This window comes from Tympanuchus pallidicinctus, unplaced genomic scaffold, assembly GCF_026119805.1.
Source record: "Tympanuchus pallidicinctus isolate F22 unplaced genomic scaffold, pur_lepc_1.0 scaffold11, whole genome shotgun sequence".
NCBI lineage: Eukaryota > Metazoa > Chordata > Aves > Galliformes > Phasianidae > Tympanuchus > Tympanuchus pallidicinctus.
This window is the reverse complement of record NW_026294627.1, coordinates 17,270,520-17,291,236: the sequence shown is the minus strand read 5'-3', so window position 1 is coordinate 17,291,236 and position 20,717 is coordinate 17,270,520. Positions and strand designations below refer to the sequence as shown.

General features: G+C 41.5%; 1 protein-coding gene across 3 annotated transcripts in view; it reads left to right on the top strand.

Annotated features, from left to right (window-relative positions):
- ATP8A2 (ATPase phospholipid transporting 8A2) overlaps positions 1-20,717 on the top strand; it is a 314,861-nt gene that overhangs the window by 12,836 nt on the left and 281,308 nt on the right. The window contains exons 1-2 of one of the 3 annotated variants that reach the window (XM_052671191.1): positions 5,234-5,329; positions 10,817-10,970. The exons of 1 other annotated variant lie outside the window; for it this stretch is intronic. In XM_052671191.1, coding sequence (XP_052527151.1) covers positions 10,901-10,970 — 70 coding nt within the window. In that variant the 5' untranslated portion in view covers positions 5,234-5,329; positions 10,817-10,900. Of the gene's footprint in view, positions 1-5,233; positions 5,330-10,816; positions 10,971-20,717 lie in introns of those variants that run through there. One more of the 3 variants, XM_052671189.1, reaches the window with a different exon arrangement.

Here is a 20,717-nt window from a genome sequence, read left to right as displayed (position 1 = left end):
TCTGTGCCCATCCAAAGGCGTAGAAAAGCATCTAAGATGATTACTCAGCTGCATAAGGCTATGCTGGATGGCAGGTCCTTCATCTAACAGAGGCAGGATCAGGTAAAATTACATCTCATTTCTGCAATAGCTGAGCCAAAATTAACTTAAAAGGGCCCCTTCCCAAAGGAAGGGAGGCTAGCCAAGGGGACCTGGAAAGGTTTGAAGTCTGCTCATGTGAAACTAATGAAGTTCAACAAGGTCAAGTAAAAGATGTTACATTTGGGTAGGGGCAGTCCCAGATATATGTACAGTCTGGGAGAACTGACTGAGAGCAGCCCTGCTCAGAAGGACTTGAGGGTCCTGGTGGATGAAAAGCTGGACATGAGCCAGCAGTGTGCGCTCACAGTCCAGAAGGTGAACTGTATCCTGGGCTGCATCAAAAGAGGGATGGCCAGCAGGGAGAGAGAGGGCATCGTCCCCCTCTGCTCTGCCCTTGTGAGGCCCCATCTGGAGAACTGCACCCAGGCCCCAGCACAGGAAGGATGCAGAACTGTTGGAGCAGATCAGAGAAGAGCCACTAAAATGGTCACAGGTCTGGAGCAGCTCTCCAATGGGATAAAATTGAGGGAATCAGGGTTCTTCAACCTGGAGAAAAGAGGTGTTGCGGTCCTGTCACTGACTGTCTGACAGCGACCAACAAGGGGAATTGCTTTACAGTAAAAGAGGAGACATTTGGATTAAGTGTTATTAGTAATTTTTTTCACTTGAAAGGTGGTGCACAGACTGATCAGAGAGCTTGTGGATGCTTTATCCCTGGAGGGATTTAAGGCCCAGTTGGATGGGGTCCTCTCTGGCCTCCTGGACTGGTGGTTGACAGCCCTGCCCATGGAAGGGAGCTGAAACTGGATGGGCTTTAAGATTCCTTCCAACCCAAGCCATTCTATGATTCTGTGATTGCACATGGTAAAGCTGCTGGGCAGAGGCTGCCTGAGGTTGTGCTGGGAGGGAGGGTTGTGGCTTCATCAGAGCCTGTCAGTCAGTCTTGGCTGACAGAAGTTTTTCCTAATTGCTTCTTGCTGGTCTTTCTTCCTTCTCCTTCCAGCAGAAGGGATATATGAGTTTGAAACACCGAAGTTCAGTGGAGGTTGTTTCAAACATTGGTTCCCTACTTCATAGTCAAATGTCCCTTTCAGAAGGCAGTCTCAGCTGCATCATGTGCATGTTGGCACGCTTAGGGTTGTGCTATTTAAATATCTTTTCCTCAACATCTGGTGTTCTGCTAATGTTCCTGCATAGACTATTGGGGTCTAGAATGTCACTTACTCCTGTGTTTGTCACCTGGCATTTCTTAGTGTTGATCTGCCTGTGAAGTGCATACACCTATAGCATTAGACAGCTGCAAAGCCCATAAGGAGATATGGAGGAGTTTGTGTGAATCTTAGATGTGCCTGTGTTCCAAAACAAGTCCTTTGGATCCAAGAGGACAGGAGCAAGCAGTATAGCCTGGTGAGTGTCGACGTAGCTCCAGAGTTTCTTATCAAAGCTGTTTCCGCTCTATGCAGGGCCATCCACTTGCCCTGGCTTAGTGCAGGTCAGTATTGAAGGTGTAGTTCTGCTGCTGTTGGGTGCAGCCTTGAGGAAGTGATGCATCTTCAGGGGCGCATGGCTGTCTGGTAGCTGGGATCTTGTCAGTGACTGCATTTGGCAGCAGTGAGATGGGTGGTGTTGGGTTTGTAGCCCTTACAGAGATCAACTGTGAAATGTGGAGGATCCTGCCCATACTTGGTTTGGTTTGCATTAGGGCCACATTCTTCTGTACTTAAGTGTTAAAATTCACCCCTAAAAGGTTATTACCCATGTCTGATCAGGGCAGCTGTGCACCTTTCCATACAGCAGGTCGTATTTTGGAAGATAGGTGTTTTTCTAATGTGTTGTCATTCTGCTGAGCCTAGAACCTGCAGTGTACACGTGTGTGCTGTCTCGCATCTCCCCCTCCACTCTTCCTGCTCGCACCCCCTCCAAGCAGGTCGTGGTGTCCCAGCAGTGCACTGCCCTGCCAAGGGAAGGGTGCATGGAGCAGATTCTCTTTTGGCCTGGTGGAAGGCTCTGAGGCAGTGGTCTTGGGTGTAGACCGAATGCTGCTGCCACAAGGGGGTGAGGAATGCATTTCTTTCTTTTAGCTGGTTGACTTTCAAGCTTTCCCCTTGTATGACAATCTAGAATTCTTGCCTTAAATATAGAAAGTGAAAATCAATCAATCCAATCAAGTAAATCAACTACACTGCTGGGTTAATATGATATGTGAATAAATGCAAGGAGCTGTAATAGCTTCAGGCTGCTTAAAACAGGCAAACTAAAAATGTTTTAACATAGTAACACATTTCATTAGTGTTTACTCAGTAGGTTATTAAGAACAAAGGGATAGAATAAAAATGTGTTCATTTTGTTTGATAGTGTTTCACTGTTTGCAGGTACTTCATCTTCTTCATCTACATCAATGTTTTAGCTTTCTGAAGTGGAAAGCCTATTTAGTATGGAAGTAATGCTTTTGAGAAAAAAGCACTGACAGCTGAATTGCAAGGAATAGGTATTGAATCATACTCCTTTAGCTTATATCTTGGTTGGCTCCCCAGTTAGCAGCAGAGCACAAGCTGGATGTCAGGATGATAGTTCACTGTAATTGTTCACTGATGGCTTTAAATAATAGATGTACCAAGACCTTACACCTGTTTACTTAAAAGCTTAGTTTCTGTGATAGGTTTTTTTGTTTAAGTAGGTGTGGAGGAGCAGTTGCTGTACCTGGAGGGCAGTTCCAGTTGGTGAGAGGGAGTCAAGAGTTGGTTGGCTAATGACATCTCAGAGCTAATTTGTTCACGTTGCAAGCTTTTTTTTTTTTTTTCTTGGAGTGATTATAAATCAGTACTTGAACTCCGATAGTCCTGGGCTATCTTGATGGAAGTAGATTACTAGCACAGTCCTATCATGTAACAAGCAGTATCACTAGAGGGAGCGGGCTCAACTTGCAGTAGGGGAGGTTCAGCTTGGATAACAGGAAAAATTTCTTCTCTGAAAGACAGGTCATGTAGGTTTGTACGCTAACTTTACTGTTGCTTGAGGAACTGTTTTTTATGGAATTGGTGTTCAAGTCTCCTGTGCTTGAGGTGCTTTGGGAAAGCTCAGGCACTGGCCTTCATCAAGTCCCAATGCATTCCCACTTTTTGTTGACATGGGGCTGTTACTGACATGGGAAAGGTGGGTTTTTGAAGTCTTTTTGCGCAGTTCTTCTCCATTACCATGGTGGTGATTAATCTTTGCAGAAGGCACGTGGGCTTTTTGACTTTTTTAATGAACAAGACTTAGAACAGCATCAGGCTTCTGATCCTGGGCTGTGCATGCATGTGCCTGAGTGGATGAACTGAGCAGTGGTCTGGGGAACATGAGGAGATTAAAGAAGACAGTTTGCCCTGAAGTCACAGCTACTAAATAAAACTGTGAAAATCATCTTACCTTTAGCACATCTATGGCTTCTGGTTATCACATTTGACAGCTTTGTTCAGAGAGCAAAGAGCCTGGGATAGCAGCCAGAGGGAGGAGTTCATGCAGAAGGAAGTGGAAGTGAAATGAGGAAAGACAATGAAAGCATGAAGTGTGAGAAATACAGCAATTCTGATCTGTTTTCAGCTGAATCTTGGTGGTTTTGTGTACAGTCAGAATCATTTGCACTGGGACAAGGGGGGATGTAAAAATAGGGCAGTGTAAAAACAAGCAGGTTTAAATGTGACTGAAAGTATTGCTGGTTTTGCCCAGTAAAGCAAGGCTTGTAACAAAAGAACAGGTTTCCATTGTGCTTATTTTTCTGAAAATCTATTCTCAGAAGTTGTGGTACAATGTTTTATGACAGTGTAAAATACAAGATCCATTTGTAAGCATCTTTCTCCTGTCAAATACAGCTGAAACAGCTACAGAGGAACAGAAAAGCTGAGCAGAGGCCAGGTTTGCTGTAAGGCTGATTTGCAAAACATGGTGAGCAGGTGGGAACAGGTGCCTTAGTCACAGGTAGGTGGAGTGCTCATGAAACCAGGGGTAGTTCAACCTGGCTGTTTTTTAAAGCTTCCATTTTGCACTGGGAAACGACCAGCCATTGGTCTTCCTCGCTTCACACTTTCTGAAAAGAGAGCAGTATTTCAAATAACTTTTACAGATCAAGGGTTTTATGGACAAGAGGAATATAAGCCCATCATTTATAGATTTTATTTACATATTTTTTATTGTATAGTAATCTGAGTCCTCTGTAGATGATATGGCAATATGGGCTTTGGTGCATGGTTTCGAAATTAAAATCAAGTGTGTGTATCCCTTCAATTTACAAAAAATTTATCCGTAGACAGATGAATTGCCTGATGAATCACCAGAGACATTAATCTTACTCAAACATTAGAAAACAGAACAAGAGACTGGAAATTGTTGAGTTTTAATTTTTTCATGTTTATACTACATGTATTTGCGTGCATGTTTCTTGACCCAAGATGCTATCACTAACTTGGAAATTGATTAACAGTGAATTGGAATGAAAATTCTCTTATTGTCTCGATGTTACACCACGATCTTCCTGGCTGCTGAGCTGCTCTGAGAATTAATTCCCTTTCCAGGATATGATACAGAATTTGAATCTTTGCTCAAGCTAGGGAAGTATGTTTAAGAGAGAACCAACATGTATTGCTTTATTATTAATAAGTCTTGTCTTCCTGGCAGTTCTGTGTGCATTTGTCAGTGTTCAGCATGATAATATAAAACCAGTGCCAGGTGCAAGTGTTATGTTGTGACTCTTCTGAAAAGGTACTTGACAGAAATCTTGAAGGGATGGATACTGGAGGAGGACAAACAAGAGTAGGTTTCTGAACTTGAACAACACCCAGCTAGGAGCAAATGAGCAGAAGTTGGTTGTACCTGAACTTCTGGCATAAGTTTAGGATCTTGAATGCTAGTGGCTGAAACAGTTACTGCACTGCTGTCCTGGTTTTGGCTGGGATAGAGTTATTTTTCTTCCTAGCAGCTGGGATGGATCTGTGATTCAAGGTGAGAACAGTGTTGATAACACACTGATGTGGTGGTTGCTGTAGATCAGTGCTTACACTAATCCAAGGACGTTTCAGCTCCTCATGCTTCCTGAGCAGTGAGGAGCTGGGAACGCACAGGGAGCTGGGAGGGGACAGAACCAGGACAGCTGACCCCAACTGGCCAAAGAGATGTCCCAGACCATGTGGTGTCATACTGGGCAATGGCACTGGGGGAGTTGGCTGGGGGGATGCTGTTGCTCAAGGATGGAGTGGGTGTTGGTCAGCCAGTGGTGAGCAAATGTGCATCTCTTTTTGTATTCTTTTACATCTTTCTTTATCAAAATATTCTTATCTCAATCCTCAATCTCTTGTACTTTTACCTTTTTGATTCTTTGCTCCATCCCACAGAGGGTGAGAGAGAGCAAAAGGCTGTAAGGTGCTGAGCTCCTGGCTGGGTTAAATTGTAGCACCTGTTCATTTGGGAGGCTGGTAGAATGACTGGGAATGCCCAACTTGATCTCAGCAGTTTTAATCCACCAGCAAACTGTTCTTAAATCTCTTTAATATATGGTGTGACAAACACCGTCTGTACAAGAGCTGGATTTGAAATGTTCAAAGTGTTTTGTTCAGCTTGGAGGAGAGAAGACTCCAAGAGGATCTCACTGCTGTCTTTCACTATTTAGAGGGAACTTATGAAAAAGATGAAAAGTGATGTTTTACATGGTCTGATAGTGATAGGACAAAAGGGAATGGCTTTAAACTAGGAGATTTAGGTGTTAGGAGGAAGTTGTTCACTCAGAGGGTGGTGAGGCATTGCCACAGACTGTCCGGAGAAGCTATGGACTATCCCTGAAGGTGCTCAAGGCCAGGTTGGATGGGACCCTGGGCAGCCTGATGTGTTGGCTTGCAGCCCTGCCCACGGCAGGGGGTTGGGGCTGGATGGACTTCAAGGTCCATTCCAACCCTTATGGTTTTATGGTAATTCTGTCATTCACAGCCTCTAGGAAAAAAGATTAAATATCTTAATTGGGTGCTACCCTCACCTATTCAGTCTGTTTTGAGACAGCACACTAGATCTTAATAACCAACTTGAATGAAGTATCTGATAAGCTAATACTGACTGGGGCTGCAGCATGTTACCTGTGGAGGATTGCTCTATTCATCCCTGCAAAACTCCTGTGGGTTTCAGTGACACTGAGGCTGTCCTGGCAGTAGTTAAAAACAGGTTCTCTAATAGTGATTAAACAAAATGCCATTTATATTTCTGTTGTAAGAGAATCCGAACTGTTACATAACAAACACAGTTTGTCTAAATATAACTGTAAAGAATAACATGCATGACTTAAATCTTGTAGCAGATGAAGATTTTTACCACAGTTGCTAATTGGAATGGTTTGTGGCCAGCAGTCATGAAGTCACCAGAGCAGGAATAAATGCACCTAAGCCATTTGTGGCATTTTGTTTCTGTCTTGTCTTCCTTCTCATTGCTAGAAGCTTGGTTTGTGTGTTTACTCCTTTTCCCCAGTGTGGTACGAGAGGTGGAGGGCATTTCCTTCATTCCTCAGTGTTCCTTTGGTGGGAGCAGCTGCAGGCCCTCTGTGGTTTCCTTGTGCTGCACTGTGCTTCTCTCTGCTGGTTCAGCTGATGGGGCACAGAGTATGCACAGCTCATCTGCAACTTGTGGGATGCATTTATGTCATCTCTCTGTGTGGAATGAAGGAGCTGAGGCTCAGCAGGTGTTTGAGGTGTAGGCACTGGAGTAGTTTGATCTGAATTTGAATAGAGTTAAGCAGTTGAAGTCCTGTAAAGTCCTTGCCCTTGAGGAGCACAAATATTTTAGTTCCTGTAGGAAGAAAAGCTATTATTAGGACACCCAGTGTGGTGTGGAACTGTTATAACAATATACTCCTGGCTTCCAGAAGTAATTGCCTTTTACAAATTCAGGAACAAAGGTGCAGAAGAACACCTTGTTGCTTAAAAAACTCTAAAAGTAAGAGAGCAGTTGACATACTGATGAACATTAGCTTGTTCATCCGGTAATTAACTTGAAATTGTTTTAAATAAGGACAGCAGTGAAGCTTTGAAGATCACTCCTTGTTCTACATTTGGGAAGACTGATCAGTGGCAGTTCGTCAGCTCTGAGCAGTAGGAGGCTATGCTGAAAATATTTGAACTGTGCAGAGAAACTGGAGGATGGAAACTGCCTGTTCTGTCCCACAGCTTGTTGGAGACTCAGCAGCCGGGAGAGGTGGATGAGTGCTACAGTGCCCCTGCCATTTTGCTGTTTAGGAGACAGTGGCAGCAGCCACTGCAGACACTGGGTGCAGCCATGTGTGCTCCAGCACAGCTGTCCCACAAGAGAAGGTTGTAGGGTTGTTCTGGGTTGTTCAGGGTTCCTTAGTGAATAATACACGGGAAATGGTGAATGGGAGTAGAAGAGGTTCTGCCTGTGTAAGGACCACCTTTTAAAAGCTTGTGTGTTCTGATTCCTAAAGGGATGTTAAATGATAGAAAGATGTGTACCAAAATAGAAAAGTCTCTGTCCTGCAGCTGTATTTCAATAAGGACCCAGTAAACTCTCACAGATATCAATGGCATGCCTGTGTTTTACTGCAGCCTCCCACATAAAATGAACCAGCTGATATCTGCTGGCCTCCTAAGAGCCCTTGGCCTGAAGCAGGGGGGGATTAAACAAACGAGCTGTTACAACAGAGAACCCTGAAAATACACCTCCTTTAATATAAAGTGCCAGGGGTGAGAAGATAGGTAATGTATTTTTTTTTCTTTTTAAAGAACCAGTGAGCAAACCTCCAAACCTCAAAATCCAAGACTCAAAATGTAATTATGTTTTTAAAGCAAAACTTTGCAAAATCTTCTTTTTTTCTGACTCAGTTTTTCCATTTCTGGAACTGATGGTACTGAGTTGCTGATACTCAGCATTATGCATGGAAGGATTTCCAGTAATAAAGCAATATTGATACTAGACAGTGCATGTTGTTGAGTATACTGTGCAAATGGCTAATTTGTCTTCTCCTTGGCCTGAGAAATGCGAAGGGAGACGTGCACAAGCCATCAAAGGATAGGGACAGATGGGTTCAGAGAGAATTGGAGCTGGACCATTTTGCTTAAGGAGAAATACTGTGCAGTTTGGCTGGGGGAATGTGGTTTTTATGGTACTTCTAAAATGATTTGGAGCAGTCACAAGAATCCTGGAAGCTAAAGTCATGTATGTGTTGAGGCAGCCTTGTTTTACTGATTTTTCAAAATAAATTCCATAGTTTTTGAAATGATGTAATATTCAAACCTAACAGTATAGAAAATGCCATAATGTCATGGTGAAGTCAATCTCCCTGCAGCAGCCAGCACATACACTTGTCGTACCTACCGCATCTGTCAAGGACAAGTCTTGCAAAACTTCTGGTTACAGTACAAGAGTTTAGATAAGGCTTTTTGCCTCTGAAAAGAAATGATGTGGCAAAGTTAAGCAGTCTGATTATATTTTCATATAATCCTTTATTATCTTCTGTCCAAAAAACGTAGCTCGGGCATACAAATCCAAAGATGGACTTCATGTGTTGTGCATCAGCAGCCAAGTTCAAAAAGATCTGATGGCCTTTTTTAGAGAGCATGAGGTACAATTTTTGTACCTGGGGAAATGTAGTTCTTCTCTGTTGGATGAACATTCGGCAGAAGTCATACCCCCCAGTGCATAACATGATGTTATGGTGTGGAATACTGATGACCAAAAATCATAAAACCATGACAGCCACTTTCCATTTTAAAAAATAAAATACTGTAACTTGCACTGTAACTTCATCCAGAACAGTTTCAGGCAGGTGTTACCATCATAATGCATTTCAGCTGCAGTTGAGCCTTTGAAATAAGATGCTGGAATTGGGAATGGCCATGGTAGCTCTGAGGTTGCATAGAGCAAACGGAACTCAGGGCAAACAGCAGCCAGCATCCTGCTGGGACCCTTCTGGGCTGGGCAGTCCAGTGCTTTGAGCTTTCCTACCTGTGGGTATGCTAACACAGCAGTCTGTTTTCCCATCTTGCCGGCCTGGATCGGGTTTGGGTAGGGATAAGTCAGTTGTGTGCTCTATAGTAGGGCACCAAGAATGCAGGCTGCCCTAGTCAGCTGGCAAGCTCTTAGCATTTTTAGTAGAAAAAACTGGCTACAGCAAAGTACTCAGCAAAGTACAAACAGATACAATATGTTTTGCTCACAGATTCATCTGTGTAGGGAGCAGATAATGTTCTCAAACGTTGTTCTCAGATGTTTTCCTCATGTATTATGCAACACTTCCCTAATGAAAGCTAGATAAGAGCAAATAAAATTGTGAGTGTCTTCCTCTCCTGAGGAAAAAACACTTATTGTAGCTAGCAGTGTCCTCTGTGATTTCCTGTCATTGTCTTGCTCATGAATATTTGACGCCCTCTACTTGATGATCCCTTACCAGCCATAGCTGTGCTCTTTGCCAGGTGATGTTCTGGCTTTCTGCTCCACCAGCCTGCAGCCCAACAGACCCCTCGTGTCTGAATCTGGTTTTGCATTGGTGTAAACAAAACTCTGCTCTGCAATGGGTAGTGTTATGTTGGTGTACTGGAGAGACAAAACTAACAGAGCAATGAACTGCTGGAGTGGCCCCTGAGCAGAGCCCAACAGTGCCCTGTGGCATACCAGAGCCAGCTTCAGCTGCCCCAAAAGGGACCTGCTGCTGGGCGGAGCTGAGGCGTGAGCTATTCTGGTTGTACCTGTGGGAGAGCAGATTGAAGAGAGGGAAAAACTGCACAACAGCAGCTGGGAGACGGGATGAGAAATAGGAGAGAAGCAGCCCAGCAGCCCCAAAGGTCAGTGCAGAAGGAGGATGAGAGGTGCTCCAGGTGCAGAGCAGCAGATCCCTGCAGTCCAGGAGAGGCCCACCGTGGGTCAGGTTGTCCCCCTGCAGCCCCCGGGCACCACGTTGAGCAGATCTCCACGTGCATCAGCATGAGGTGCTCCACAGAGAAATGTCCTGGAAGGCATATGCAGTATTGGAAAGGTAGCTTAAGACATGATGTAATAAGCCAAATCCTAGCCGTCTCACAGGGCTGCCCTGTGAAGCTTTAAGTATGATGCTGATGCTTTGTTTTCTTGTCCCCATCCAAAATGCAAGTGAATGGTCTGGAGGGGGGCAGGGAAAGACCCTGGAAAGCTGCTATAGGGACCACAGAAGTATATGTGACTCAAAAGAAAGGCATGGACTTATGGGGTATTATGGGTGAAAGAAAGGAAAACTACTTTCCTTCTTTAAAGGCAAGGGACTTTTATTACCTGAAGTAGTAGCTGAATGGATTTTTATTAACCTTTTCATTTGAGATCCAGAAAACACTGGCATCCTGTTCAGAGGCAACGAAAAGTAAGTTTAACAAAAACTAATTCCTTTTTTGTAACTGCAAAGATGAATCAATCTCATAACCTCTAACACTGCAGATAGCAGCTCCAAAGGGAACACAAGTTGAGTTCTATTGTGTCTTTTTACTAGCATTTCACTTGAAAAAATCCGTGCTTTGAAACCTGGTATGGAAGGGTCAGAGCCCAGTAGCAGGTGGATGGTTATTTCGAGTGCAGGAATTAGGGCAATGTCAAATTCCCCTTTTTGCTGAAACATATTAGAATGTTCCAGGGAAAGCCACAGTAGTCTTCTTGTGTGGGTATACGCAGACACAGACTGCACACTCTCCTCCTGAGAATCCATTGCAGAGCAATTTGAAAGTGCAAAACATGTATTTCACAGATTACCAAGAGGATCGCTTTAATCAGCTTTGAGACCTGCTAATGCTGTAGAGATCTTTGAAGGACTACTGCTGTTTTTGTCTTCATGCAGCTGATGCAAGACAGAATGAACATCATGCCCTTGTGTCATCGCTGGAGGAGATGCATCTCCATAGGTAACTGTACAATGGGCAGCTGCTTTTGTGCATTATATGGAACTGTGGGGGGACAGAATGAACAACAGCAGCTTTGGGAATGCTTTAGAGCTAAAGGTCAGTATGTATTCAGTAAATCTTTCTAATCTTTCATTGGCTGGAAGCCAACGTCACAGGCCTTGCAGCTTCTAGCAGAAGCATCAGAATACAGATAGCTTTAAATCAGCAGTGCATAAAGGGGAAAATATTTCTGTCTTCTTTAAATTGTTCTCTTAGAAATCAAGATCAGCTGTGCTTGCAGCTGATATGCTTAAAGCCGTTAGTAAATTGTTTTAGGAACAGATGAATAACAAAAAGAAGAAAAGCACTTGTGTGCTAGAATACTAATAGAGTTACAATGTGCCAAAGGTATTTTTAGCTTCAACCAATATCAATACAGAGAAAAATGCCTCAAAGGTGGGAGGAGGAGAGACTGCAACTGTTCTCTTGTAAGATTAGTTGTGACTGCCAGTTGTGCTAAGAAGATTTCTGCGTCCATTTCTGTGGTATTTTTGTAATCACTTAATAGATGCTCTGCATTGGTAGTGTGGCCCACAAATAGGATTAGTGGTTATGGCAATCTAACATGGCATTGTAGCACTTTTGTTGGGTATAGAATCTTCCTTGGTTTGTGAGATTATTCAGAGGAGAGATGCTTATTCTTTTTCGATCTCTCAGAATCCATTTTTGATTTAACTTCTGCTACCTCATGTTCACTCTTTAGTTTGCTTTAGCAATCAAATTTCTGAAAAAAAATAACCACTCCAGGGTCTGCAAAGGATGGCACTGAAAGAAAGTTGTAGAATTATTTCTGAGCATTTTAAAGTGCAGTGGATTCGGTGTTATGACATTGGATAGTAAGATTTTGAACTGAAATTTCAAAAGAAACTTGGTAAGGTTCATCTAAGAGGCTGAAAGTCCACGCAGAATGGATTCAGGACGTGTTTTCATGTGTATGCACAGTGGAATCTGCATTTTGATTGGTACCTTGCATGTAAAATGCTTCCAAGTTTTGTTAAAGGAGCTTTAAATCCAGTGTTCTCCTAACTGTCTCAAATGCAGGCAGTTTGCATTCAGTGTATTCTAATGTTTACAAATGACTTTTGAGCTTGACTGACAGCAGGCCATGCCAATTCAGAGGTATTTTAAAGAAGAAAAAGAATGAGCTGAGCAGTATTGGATGAGCAGAAACAGAGTTCCCCAAAGCCTCAAAATTCTGTAACCGCCAAACAAGAAGCATCAGTGTTTGGTATTTCAGCTTCTGACAGACTCTTGGGTAAGTTGGAAAAAGGAAATAACATAAAAAATGTTTCTTTGTTACTATTAGGATACATAGACTTTATAACCAATTCTCCTTCAAAGCCACCTTTTTGGTGCTTTTTATGGGGTTTGTTTAAGTTGTCATCAAGTTCTTCAAACTATCAGCACAAACTTCTTGTAGAATCTTTAACTCAATCTTAGTGCCTTTCCATTACTTACTAAGTTGTTGGAAACCCAGAGCGTACGGGTCTTGGATTCAACTCTTCAGATTACCTACAGGTTTGAGAGAAGCCAATTTTTAGAACCAGCTCTTAGAAGACCAATTGCACTTGAAGACGTTTTGGGCTTGGGACTGAGGAGTTTCAGCACCAGCTTGAGAGATTCCTCTGTCTTACTGGAGTTGCAGAGCTTATTATGTATTTAAATTTCTGGTGATGAAGGGTATTTGCTGATGCAAGTATTCGCTCTTTGTCATGGTATTAAATCTCACTTATCTGTTGCAAGAGACCCATAGACCATTAACAGGCACAGTATTGTCTACTAGAAAAAAATATTGAAGCTCAGGTTATGATGACAAGCTGCTAGCAACTACGTGAGTGAGCTTGGAAAACAACTGAAGGATGAGTGGAATAGAGCCAGGGTCTAGAAAAGCCGTTGTTGTCCAGTGCAGTACAGGATCTTAAACAACACTGGTATCAATTATTAGTGCTCCACTGATCTGCTCCTGGACTGTGTTTATTCTGAAATTGTGGTCATAACAATAAGTGACTGCACAGAGTTAAGTTTTTTCCACTGAAAGATGTGAGCTTATGTGATGTCTGTAGTTTGTTTTTCTTCTAACTTTTCTTAACTTATCGGTGATACAGGTGCAGCTATGGAATTTAGCTGACAGCTGTGGCTGTGAAGCAAGAGGCAGAATAAGAATAGATTGCATTCGTCCCTTCTGCAGCTTTATTAGCTCAGCGTTATCAGCAGGAGCTGCCTGGTTTTGACATTAAGTGAGCAGGTACAAAATGACTTGGGAGATGGAGAACAGCTATTTTAGGCAAAGTGTTATTCCTCTTGTGGCCCTCATCAAGGTTGCATACAAAGATTGTTGCAGGGAACAAACATCAGGCCTTTATTTTGCCATCCAAAGCAGCTAAAGAAAAAGAGGCCTTACCTCAGACTACAGGCAATCTTTTCCTTTCCCTTGCCTAATTATTCTACCTTTTTGTTTTTTCTTCTTCTTTTGATTAATGTCTTATTCACATAGAAGAATTTTATTGGGTGGACTTTCTTCTTATCCTTTTCCTCAGTAAGAGCTCTGTCTGTTGACATATCTGTTACCTGTACGTGATCATGCATCTGAGTTTTCTCCATATAGTTGTTGCTAAGCTGTATTGCTGCAGTAGTTTGATTCTAGTTGCTGCTGCTTAATTCTGAATTCTAGTTTTCTGCTAGGAATTTGTTCTGTCATTAGTGACAACACTTGGCTTCATCATTCAACAGGATTTGGTCACATGCATCAAAATCCAGGCTCCAGCTGTCTCTGCTTGCAGCATGTAATTCCATTCACTATTTGACTGAGCCTGCTGTTCAAGACAAGCTATGTTTCTTGCCTCTAACTCTTCAGGAGTTAAGAACTAGCAAATTTGTCATACTTGGATTGACTGGTATGTGCAAGCTCTTCTTTCAGCTTCACTGAGCTCTGTTTATAGCAGGAATCTTTGCACTGTTTCCTGAATGGCAGTGTTAAGCATTCGTACTGTATTATTTATGTTCTTGACTGGATTAATGTCTGTTTAAGACTGACACGTGCTGTCAGCTTCACGTAGCTCTCTAGTTTCAGTGTAAGCAAGCCCAAACTACTGACCACTCACCTGACTTCTGGCTTTGAGTGATTACATGAAATTGTTCAAGAAATTGGTCTCACAGAAGAAGGTTGACAGGTGACTTCTTTCCAGCATGACAACTTCTCTTGCAGAGCAGTACACTGTCCACTGTTTTAGACAGCCCTTTGGTTTTAAGTAACTTCTGAAATACTGAACATTGTCAAATTGGTTAACTTCCCTGCCCAACAGTGCCCTTCTTTGTCTTTGTTAATTTTGTTAGTCTACCTGCATTGTATAGCTATGCAGAGAACAGAGATGTTACAGAGCTGCTGGCTATTTAATTTCCTTTGCAATGCCTGGGTCAACTTGATTGATGACAACTCTTTGCCTGCATCTTGGATTTCAGAAAATAAGCTTCCTTTGCTCAATCATGTTCTGTCATGTCTCTAAAGCTTTATTTACTCTTAATATCCTTCTGGGGACCCTGTGTTCATCTGATTCTCAATTTCGTTGTTGGTCTGCATCTAGCACTGAAGAAAATTCCTGTCTTAAAATCTGATTTTTCTGCTGTGCATAAAATATTTTTCATCCTTTCTGTGCATCTTTAAAAAATCTTCAAAGGTATAGATGTGGTTTTGTCTTCTGACTTGAACAGATAGGTTGTCTGAAATGTTTAAACCCCAGCATTCCAAGTTTAGCTTGTAATAGAACCATTCCATAGCAGTCACAGCTTTTTTGACTCTAATGCAGAATTTTAAACACTATAACTCTTGCTGTTGACAAATAGGAATTTGGATTAATTAAAGAATAAATGTCTAATCTGATGTTTTGCTCAATTCAGCATGCTCAATGAGAATCTGCTGGAACAAGCAAGTATTGAAAAAAAAACAGCTTAAGAGAAATGTAGAGAATATACCTACCAGTTTTAGTGTCAGAACTGAGTTCACTTCCAACTTGTCTATTTCATACAGTCACCAGACAGGAAAAATAAATACCTTCCCCAGAACTGTTTAACTGTATGTAATGCTGCTTCTGTTTTACTGCATGAACTGCTAATCTGAGTGGGAGTAATCACCCAATTTCTGCGATGTAATGCAGACAATACAAATAGACCATTTTGTTAGAGTTGCATGATGGGAGCCTCTTATCCTATTAGTGTAACAGTTGTGTGGTTTCTAATGCTTGGAATGATGGAGATGAAGGGAAAACTTTCTGTTCCCTTAAATGCTTAAACAAGCATTTCCTGATTATACTCTGAAGCTTGCGTACTTATGTTCCCTCATTTACTGAACATGTTGTAGCTAGCACACAGCAGTTTGCAGAACTTGTCACAGCCTTCTTGTTGCTCTAGGCTGAAGTGCTGAATGTTAGGCCTCCAGTCTAAAAGACTTTAACTGCTTCTGCATAGCCCTTACGTTGGCAGGACTGATGCCGTTGCCTCTTTAGATGACCCTTTAGCCTGATCAGACAGTACTGGAGCAGAAGTGTAGTGTTAGTGAAGTTCTAAGCTAAAATACTCAAGGATTTTCTGCTTTTTGCTACTCACCATTTGTATTCTTGCAGGAATTTTGTTATATTACGTATAAAGGATTGCTTTTTACTAAATGGCCTCAACAAAAGTTGTGTAGGACCCCAAGGCAACACCCCTGGGAGAACTGTGGAAATGTATCCTATGCTTCTCTGATTTATATCTGCCTATTAAAACTTAGGCAAGTCCAAGTCATTGTGTCTACAGTAACTTCAGGTAGAGCAACTCTTGCATAATTCCTGGGAGAAGTGAGTGGTGATTTGCAATTATATTAACTTCAAGGCTGTTTTTATGAACCCTGGTACTTGTCTGCAAATGTCTAACCACACCTTATTTTACAGAACACTTCTCTAATAACAAAGAAGGGAAGCATGTTTAAAATGACTTCTGATGAGGTGAGAACTAGGAAGGAAAGGGCTCCACTGTAAGTTACTCAGAACTTTCTTTATCAGACTCTTCTATATAGTATTACATTACTGAATGCTGTAGTAGCTTTCTCATTTTCAGAAAATAAGGCCTTAATGCTTATCATCAAGTTGTCACATGAACTGGTTATAAGTCATGGTCAAAAGATCACAATCCTGGTAGGAATCGAGCTTTCATGGAAGACTAGGCAGCTGAAGTGCCCTACAACTCCTCCTAGGGTGTGCTGTGCTCAGGCTGTTTGAACTCTTACCTTTAAGCATTTTTAGATTCCCTGTTAAGTGCATTGCGGTGGAACAGTGAATGGAGTTTATGAAGCAGTGCAAGAAAGGAGTGTGTTTTGGATAAAAGCAACTTGCTTCAGCAAGGAGTCTGAAGCTTGGCTATGTAAGAGGTTGTGGACAATTGTCAGCTACAGAACTTCTCATTTGGTGTCATCTTTAGCACTCAGTGAATAGTTTGTGAAACTAACCGTGCAAAAGAGAAGTGCATCAAGAAAGTGATGGTAACTCAGAGCCTGGAATGGCTTGTGAAGAACCAATTTCATTTCACTGCAAGCAAAATCCCAACCTATCTGACACCTCTTGAAATATGTCTTACAGATTCAGATATTCAATTTGCATCTCCTTTCTCTGAGGCTTAGCCTGTAACAGTACCACTTCATATTCTGTTGGAGGCTCTTGGTAAGATTGTTTCCTTTTATTTATTTTATTTATTTTTCTTGGAGAAAAAGTGTGTTTCAGCTGTCTCTAAATTGAAAACCACTACGTAATACATTTGAGGTGACACAAGCAGCTGCGTCTGGTTGTTTGATGTTGGGCCTGTGACTGCCAAAGCAAAGAATCATGGAGCAACAAAGGCTAGATAGGACCTCTGGAGCCTGTAGTCCAACTCTGCTCAAGCAGGATCAGTTTCTTTAGTTCAGTGTTTTCATTTACTAGATCCTAGTCCTGCAGTGTGTGCGAAAGCCGTAAGATTATTCTTAGCTGTCACACTTAGGTTTGGAACTTAAGTAATGCTGACTCAGTGAAGACTTTCTGGTAAATGCCATTGCAAACCTGCTGTTCCTCATAGTTTGTGATTCTGTTACAAGCACTCGATGGAGTGCTCCATTACTCTGTTAACACGTTTTCTTAAAAATGGAACGTATTAGTAAAGCAATCAGGCACCTCTCCAAGATGGAAGACACAGGTAGTAACAATGATCTACTTCAAGGGAAAGCAAGTGCGTTGTAGTGAGTTCTCTTGTGACCTGTGATGGTTGGCAAGCTTCATAAGTGACTTATCTATGTATTAAAAAAAATAATAATAAATCAAAGAAACAAACTGCCAAATTCAGAACACTTTATTTACTCAGAGAAGTTGCAATTAATAATGAGCAGACATTAAGGAGATAGATATGTGTGGAAAAGACCACATTTGCAGGTCCAGTGAAGCAAGATTATTACGTTTTACTGAACTGTTTTTCAAATGATAACAACTGCTGTGTGAAGTTGTCTGGATAAATCAGGCATGATGTCCTAATGATGAGAGAAAACTATAAAATAAGGTTTTTTTGGTATTTTGTCAGTCTTTAGCCCTTATTTTTTTTAGAAAATTTATTACATAGTGTGAAATAAGAGCTTTAAAAACCATGCTTTACGAAAGGGTGTTTAAAACTCTTCTCTTCCTTGTGGAACTCTGAAAGCACAGTGGGAAATAATATTAGACTTCTGCTTTAGGTGCCTTAGGTCTCAATATTGAGGCCAGATGTATTAGGCACTGTTCAAATTCCACTGAGATCTCAGTTCTGTTAACAGTGACAAATAATGAGTGTTTTCCTGGATAATCATGGTGCTTTAGTAGCTCTTTGGTACCTTCACATGTACCTGTGGGGAGTCTGGCTCACTAGTATCTCATAATGTTTTTTTTGTTTGGTTGATTCTTTAATTTACCTTTTGTGATTTCTGCTTTACATAAATAGATCAAGACTCCATCAAGGTTTATTTCCTGAATAGAAGTGGGAATAATCACTTAATGGCATATTTTGATTTTGGTCAATGACAACTTTTGGCCAAGTACTAAAATTCTTCTTTCTCTTTTCCATGAATTGCACACTTACAGGCTGAGAGCAATGTGGTGACACTGGGAATGGATTTCCATGATTTCTGGATGGGGAAGAACTGGCAGGATGACTGGGAGGACTGACAGAGGAACTCAAGAGTAACTAGTTGAGCTGAAGTGCTCAAGCAGTGAAAAGAGTAGCAGTGTTTAAATGCTGAAGTAATACTGGATTATTCTTGCAGAATCTGCTTCTTTCTATCAAGTTGACTTGACAGATTACACACAGACAGATGTAAACTGTTTTGTATTCAGGATGCAAATGCAAAATGATATGAACGTTTAGGATCAATGTAATGAGAATATCCAAAACCTTCTGTAGTTAACCATACCAACTAAACAGGCTGTGATGGTCAATGTTCTACCATTAATGTGTTCTGCTCTAGTTTTTCCCCCATATAAATTGGGTTGCAGTGCTGCAAGATCATGAAGAAATAAAAGAAAATGTAGATCCCACGGGACAAAAATCTTCCCTGAGTGCTAAGTTGGTCAGCCCTGAAGCAAAATTAATGAACTTGATGACTTTGGATACAAAGAAGTAAACATTGCTGAAAAAGAGCTGCACCCCTGTAGAAGCTGATCAAACCTGCATGGTCTGTATCCACACCTTTTCTCAACCAGTGAACAGAAGTGAACTTGTTTTCACCTTTTTGAAGCGAGTCTGTGCATGGTCTGGTTCCCTTGAGGAAGATGCCCTCTGAAGGTGGTGTTGCTTCTGGCACTGCTGTTCACCAGGAACCCTTCAGAAGCTTAGGGCTCCTTAATCTTTCTGAATGTGAGGAATGAAAGCTTGTACAGCCAGTACATAGGTCACTATCTGCAGGCTTCTGGCCATGATCTGCTTAGAAACAGGGGAGGGAGGTGGAAGGCATTCACGCTGGGCAGGATTAGTGGGTAATCTTCCAAAATGAGGCTTATTCCACTAAGAATTGAAGCAGCTGATTTGAACCACTTTCAAAAATGCAAACCCTCTTAGCACAGCTGCTTATACAAGCTCACAAGCTGGCTTTGAAGTCTTCTGCTATACCGAAAGAATGAGGTTTATGAATTTGTCTTTGGAGCATCTCTCTGGCAGTAGAATGGTCAGGAAAACAGTATGTGAAGTAAACCTAAGTGCCTTTGAATTTGATCATCTGTCAGTTATTCCTAAAAGTTACAGCACAGCTTTGTGATAGTTGATAGTGAAGAAAACTGGTGAACAGGAAGATTTCAAGAGTCAGGGGGAGTGAGATGGAAAAAAAACTTGTTTGTAACAAGTAATGTCATCAGGGGGAGGGAAAATGTTTTTAATTGTATGCTTGCACAATTATAGTTTTGCTTCTGTTCAGGAGCTTGACAAGGAAAACAGATGAAAGCTGCTTCCTTGCACTTAATGCTCTTAAGGGTACTGCCCTTTGATCTCCACTCAGTTACACAACACAGAATCAATGGGAAAGAACAGCAAGTCTCCAGTACTGCTCTTAGCTCTGTTTTTCTGCAGAGTAAAATGTTCAGGAAGATTGAGTAATCCTTTGTGTTGTGGCAAGTTTCTTCAGACTGAGTAACCTGATGCAGTATTATAATGGCATTATCTTGCATGATACACAGTCTTACATATTTTATTTCAGGTATTTGTTCATGAAGTACGCACATACAGCTTATTTTTGCTGTCTGAGTTAGTGTCAGATGTAAGTAAAGGCAATCAATTCATTAGGCCTCACAAGGTTCAGTTTAATGTATCCAAAATATGAATTTACAACGTGCAACACTTGTGTTGGGCAAGAGATGGTATTGTTGAAAGCATATTAATTTAATTACACAGTGGCTTCATTGGCCAGGTATGAGAACTGTGAATTTTTTTTTGGTACTGGCATGTTGTAAAAACAAGGGGTAATGTTGCCCTCTAGTGCTTAAAGTTTAGAGGTTGTAGAGCCAGTTTGCCGTGACAATAAAATTATCAATAGTTTGGAAAGGCTGGGGTGGAGGAATGGAATATCAGCCTAGACTGGTTTAGTTCTTACATACACACACACAAAGACAAGGCATATACCAGTAGTATGTGGGAACTTAAGGGCTGTAGTAGGGCTGCTGTTTTTCCCTCAAGCTGTAGTTAAGAAGGACACAATTAAATTTCAGGGGCACTCTCTGTACTGAGTTCTTTTTAGGCACTGTTGGATCCAATCAGTTTGTTGCAGCTGATACTAGCATAAATCAGAAATAGCTGCTGGATTTGGCTTTAACACTGATTAATACTGAGAAATAAGTATTGTATCTTAGAAAAATTATAAAAAAAACAACAACAAAAACATTTTTAGAGGATTATTGTGATCTTATTCTTGTGCATAGAGCCACCTTTGCTAGATTGTAAATCTGTGGCTTGTTATGCTGCTTATGCAGTGTTTGCAGCTCAAGTAACACAGCATCTCCATGGCTCAGAATGGAAGGGGAAAGCTGAAATACATCCCTGCCTCAGTAATATGTTGAGGCTTGGCAGAGAAATAGCTAGTTATTTTCCCTGTACCTGTGTTGGCTTTCTCTTAGTGCAAAGTGAAATGGCACTTCGCGTAAGCAAGTTGGAGTTAAATTATTTTCAAGTCTAAGAACTCATCTTTGAAACCGTGAGCGT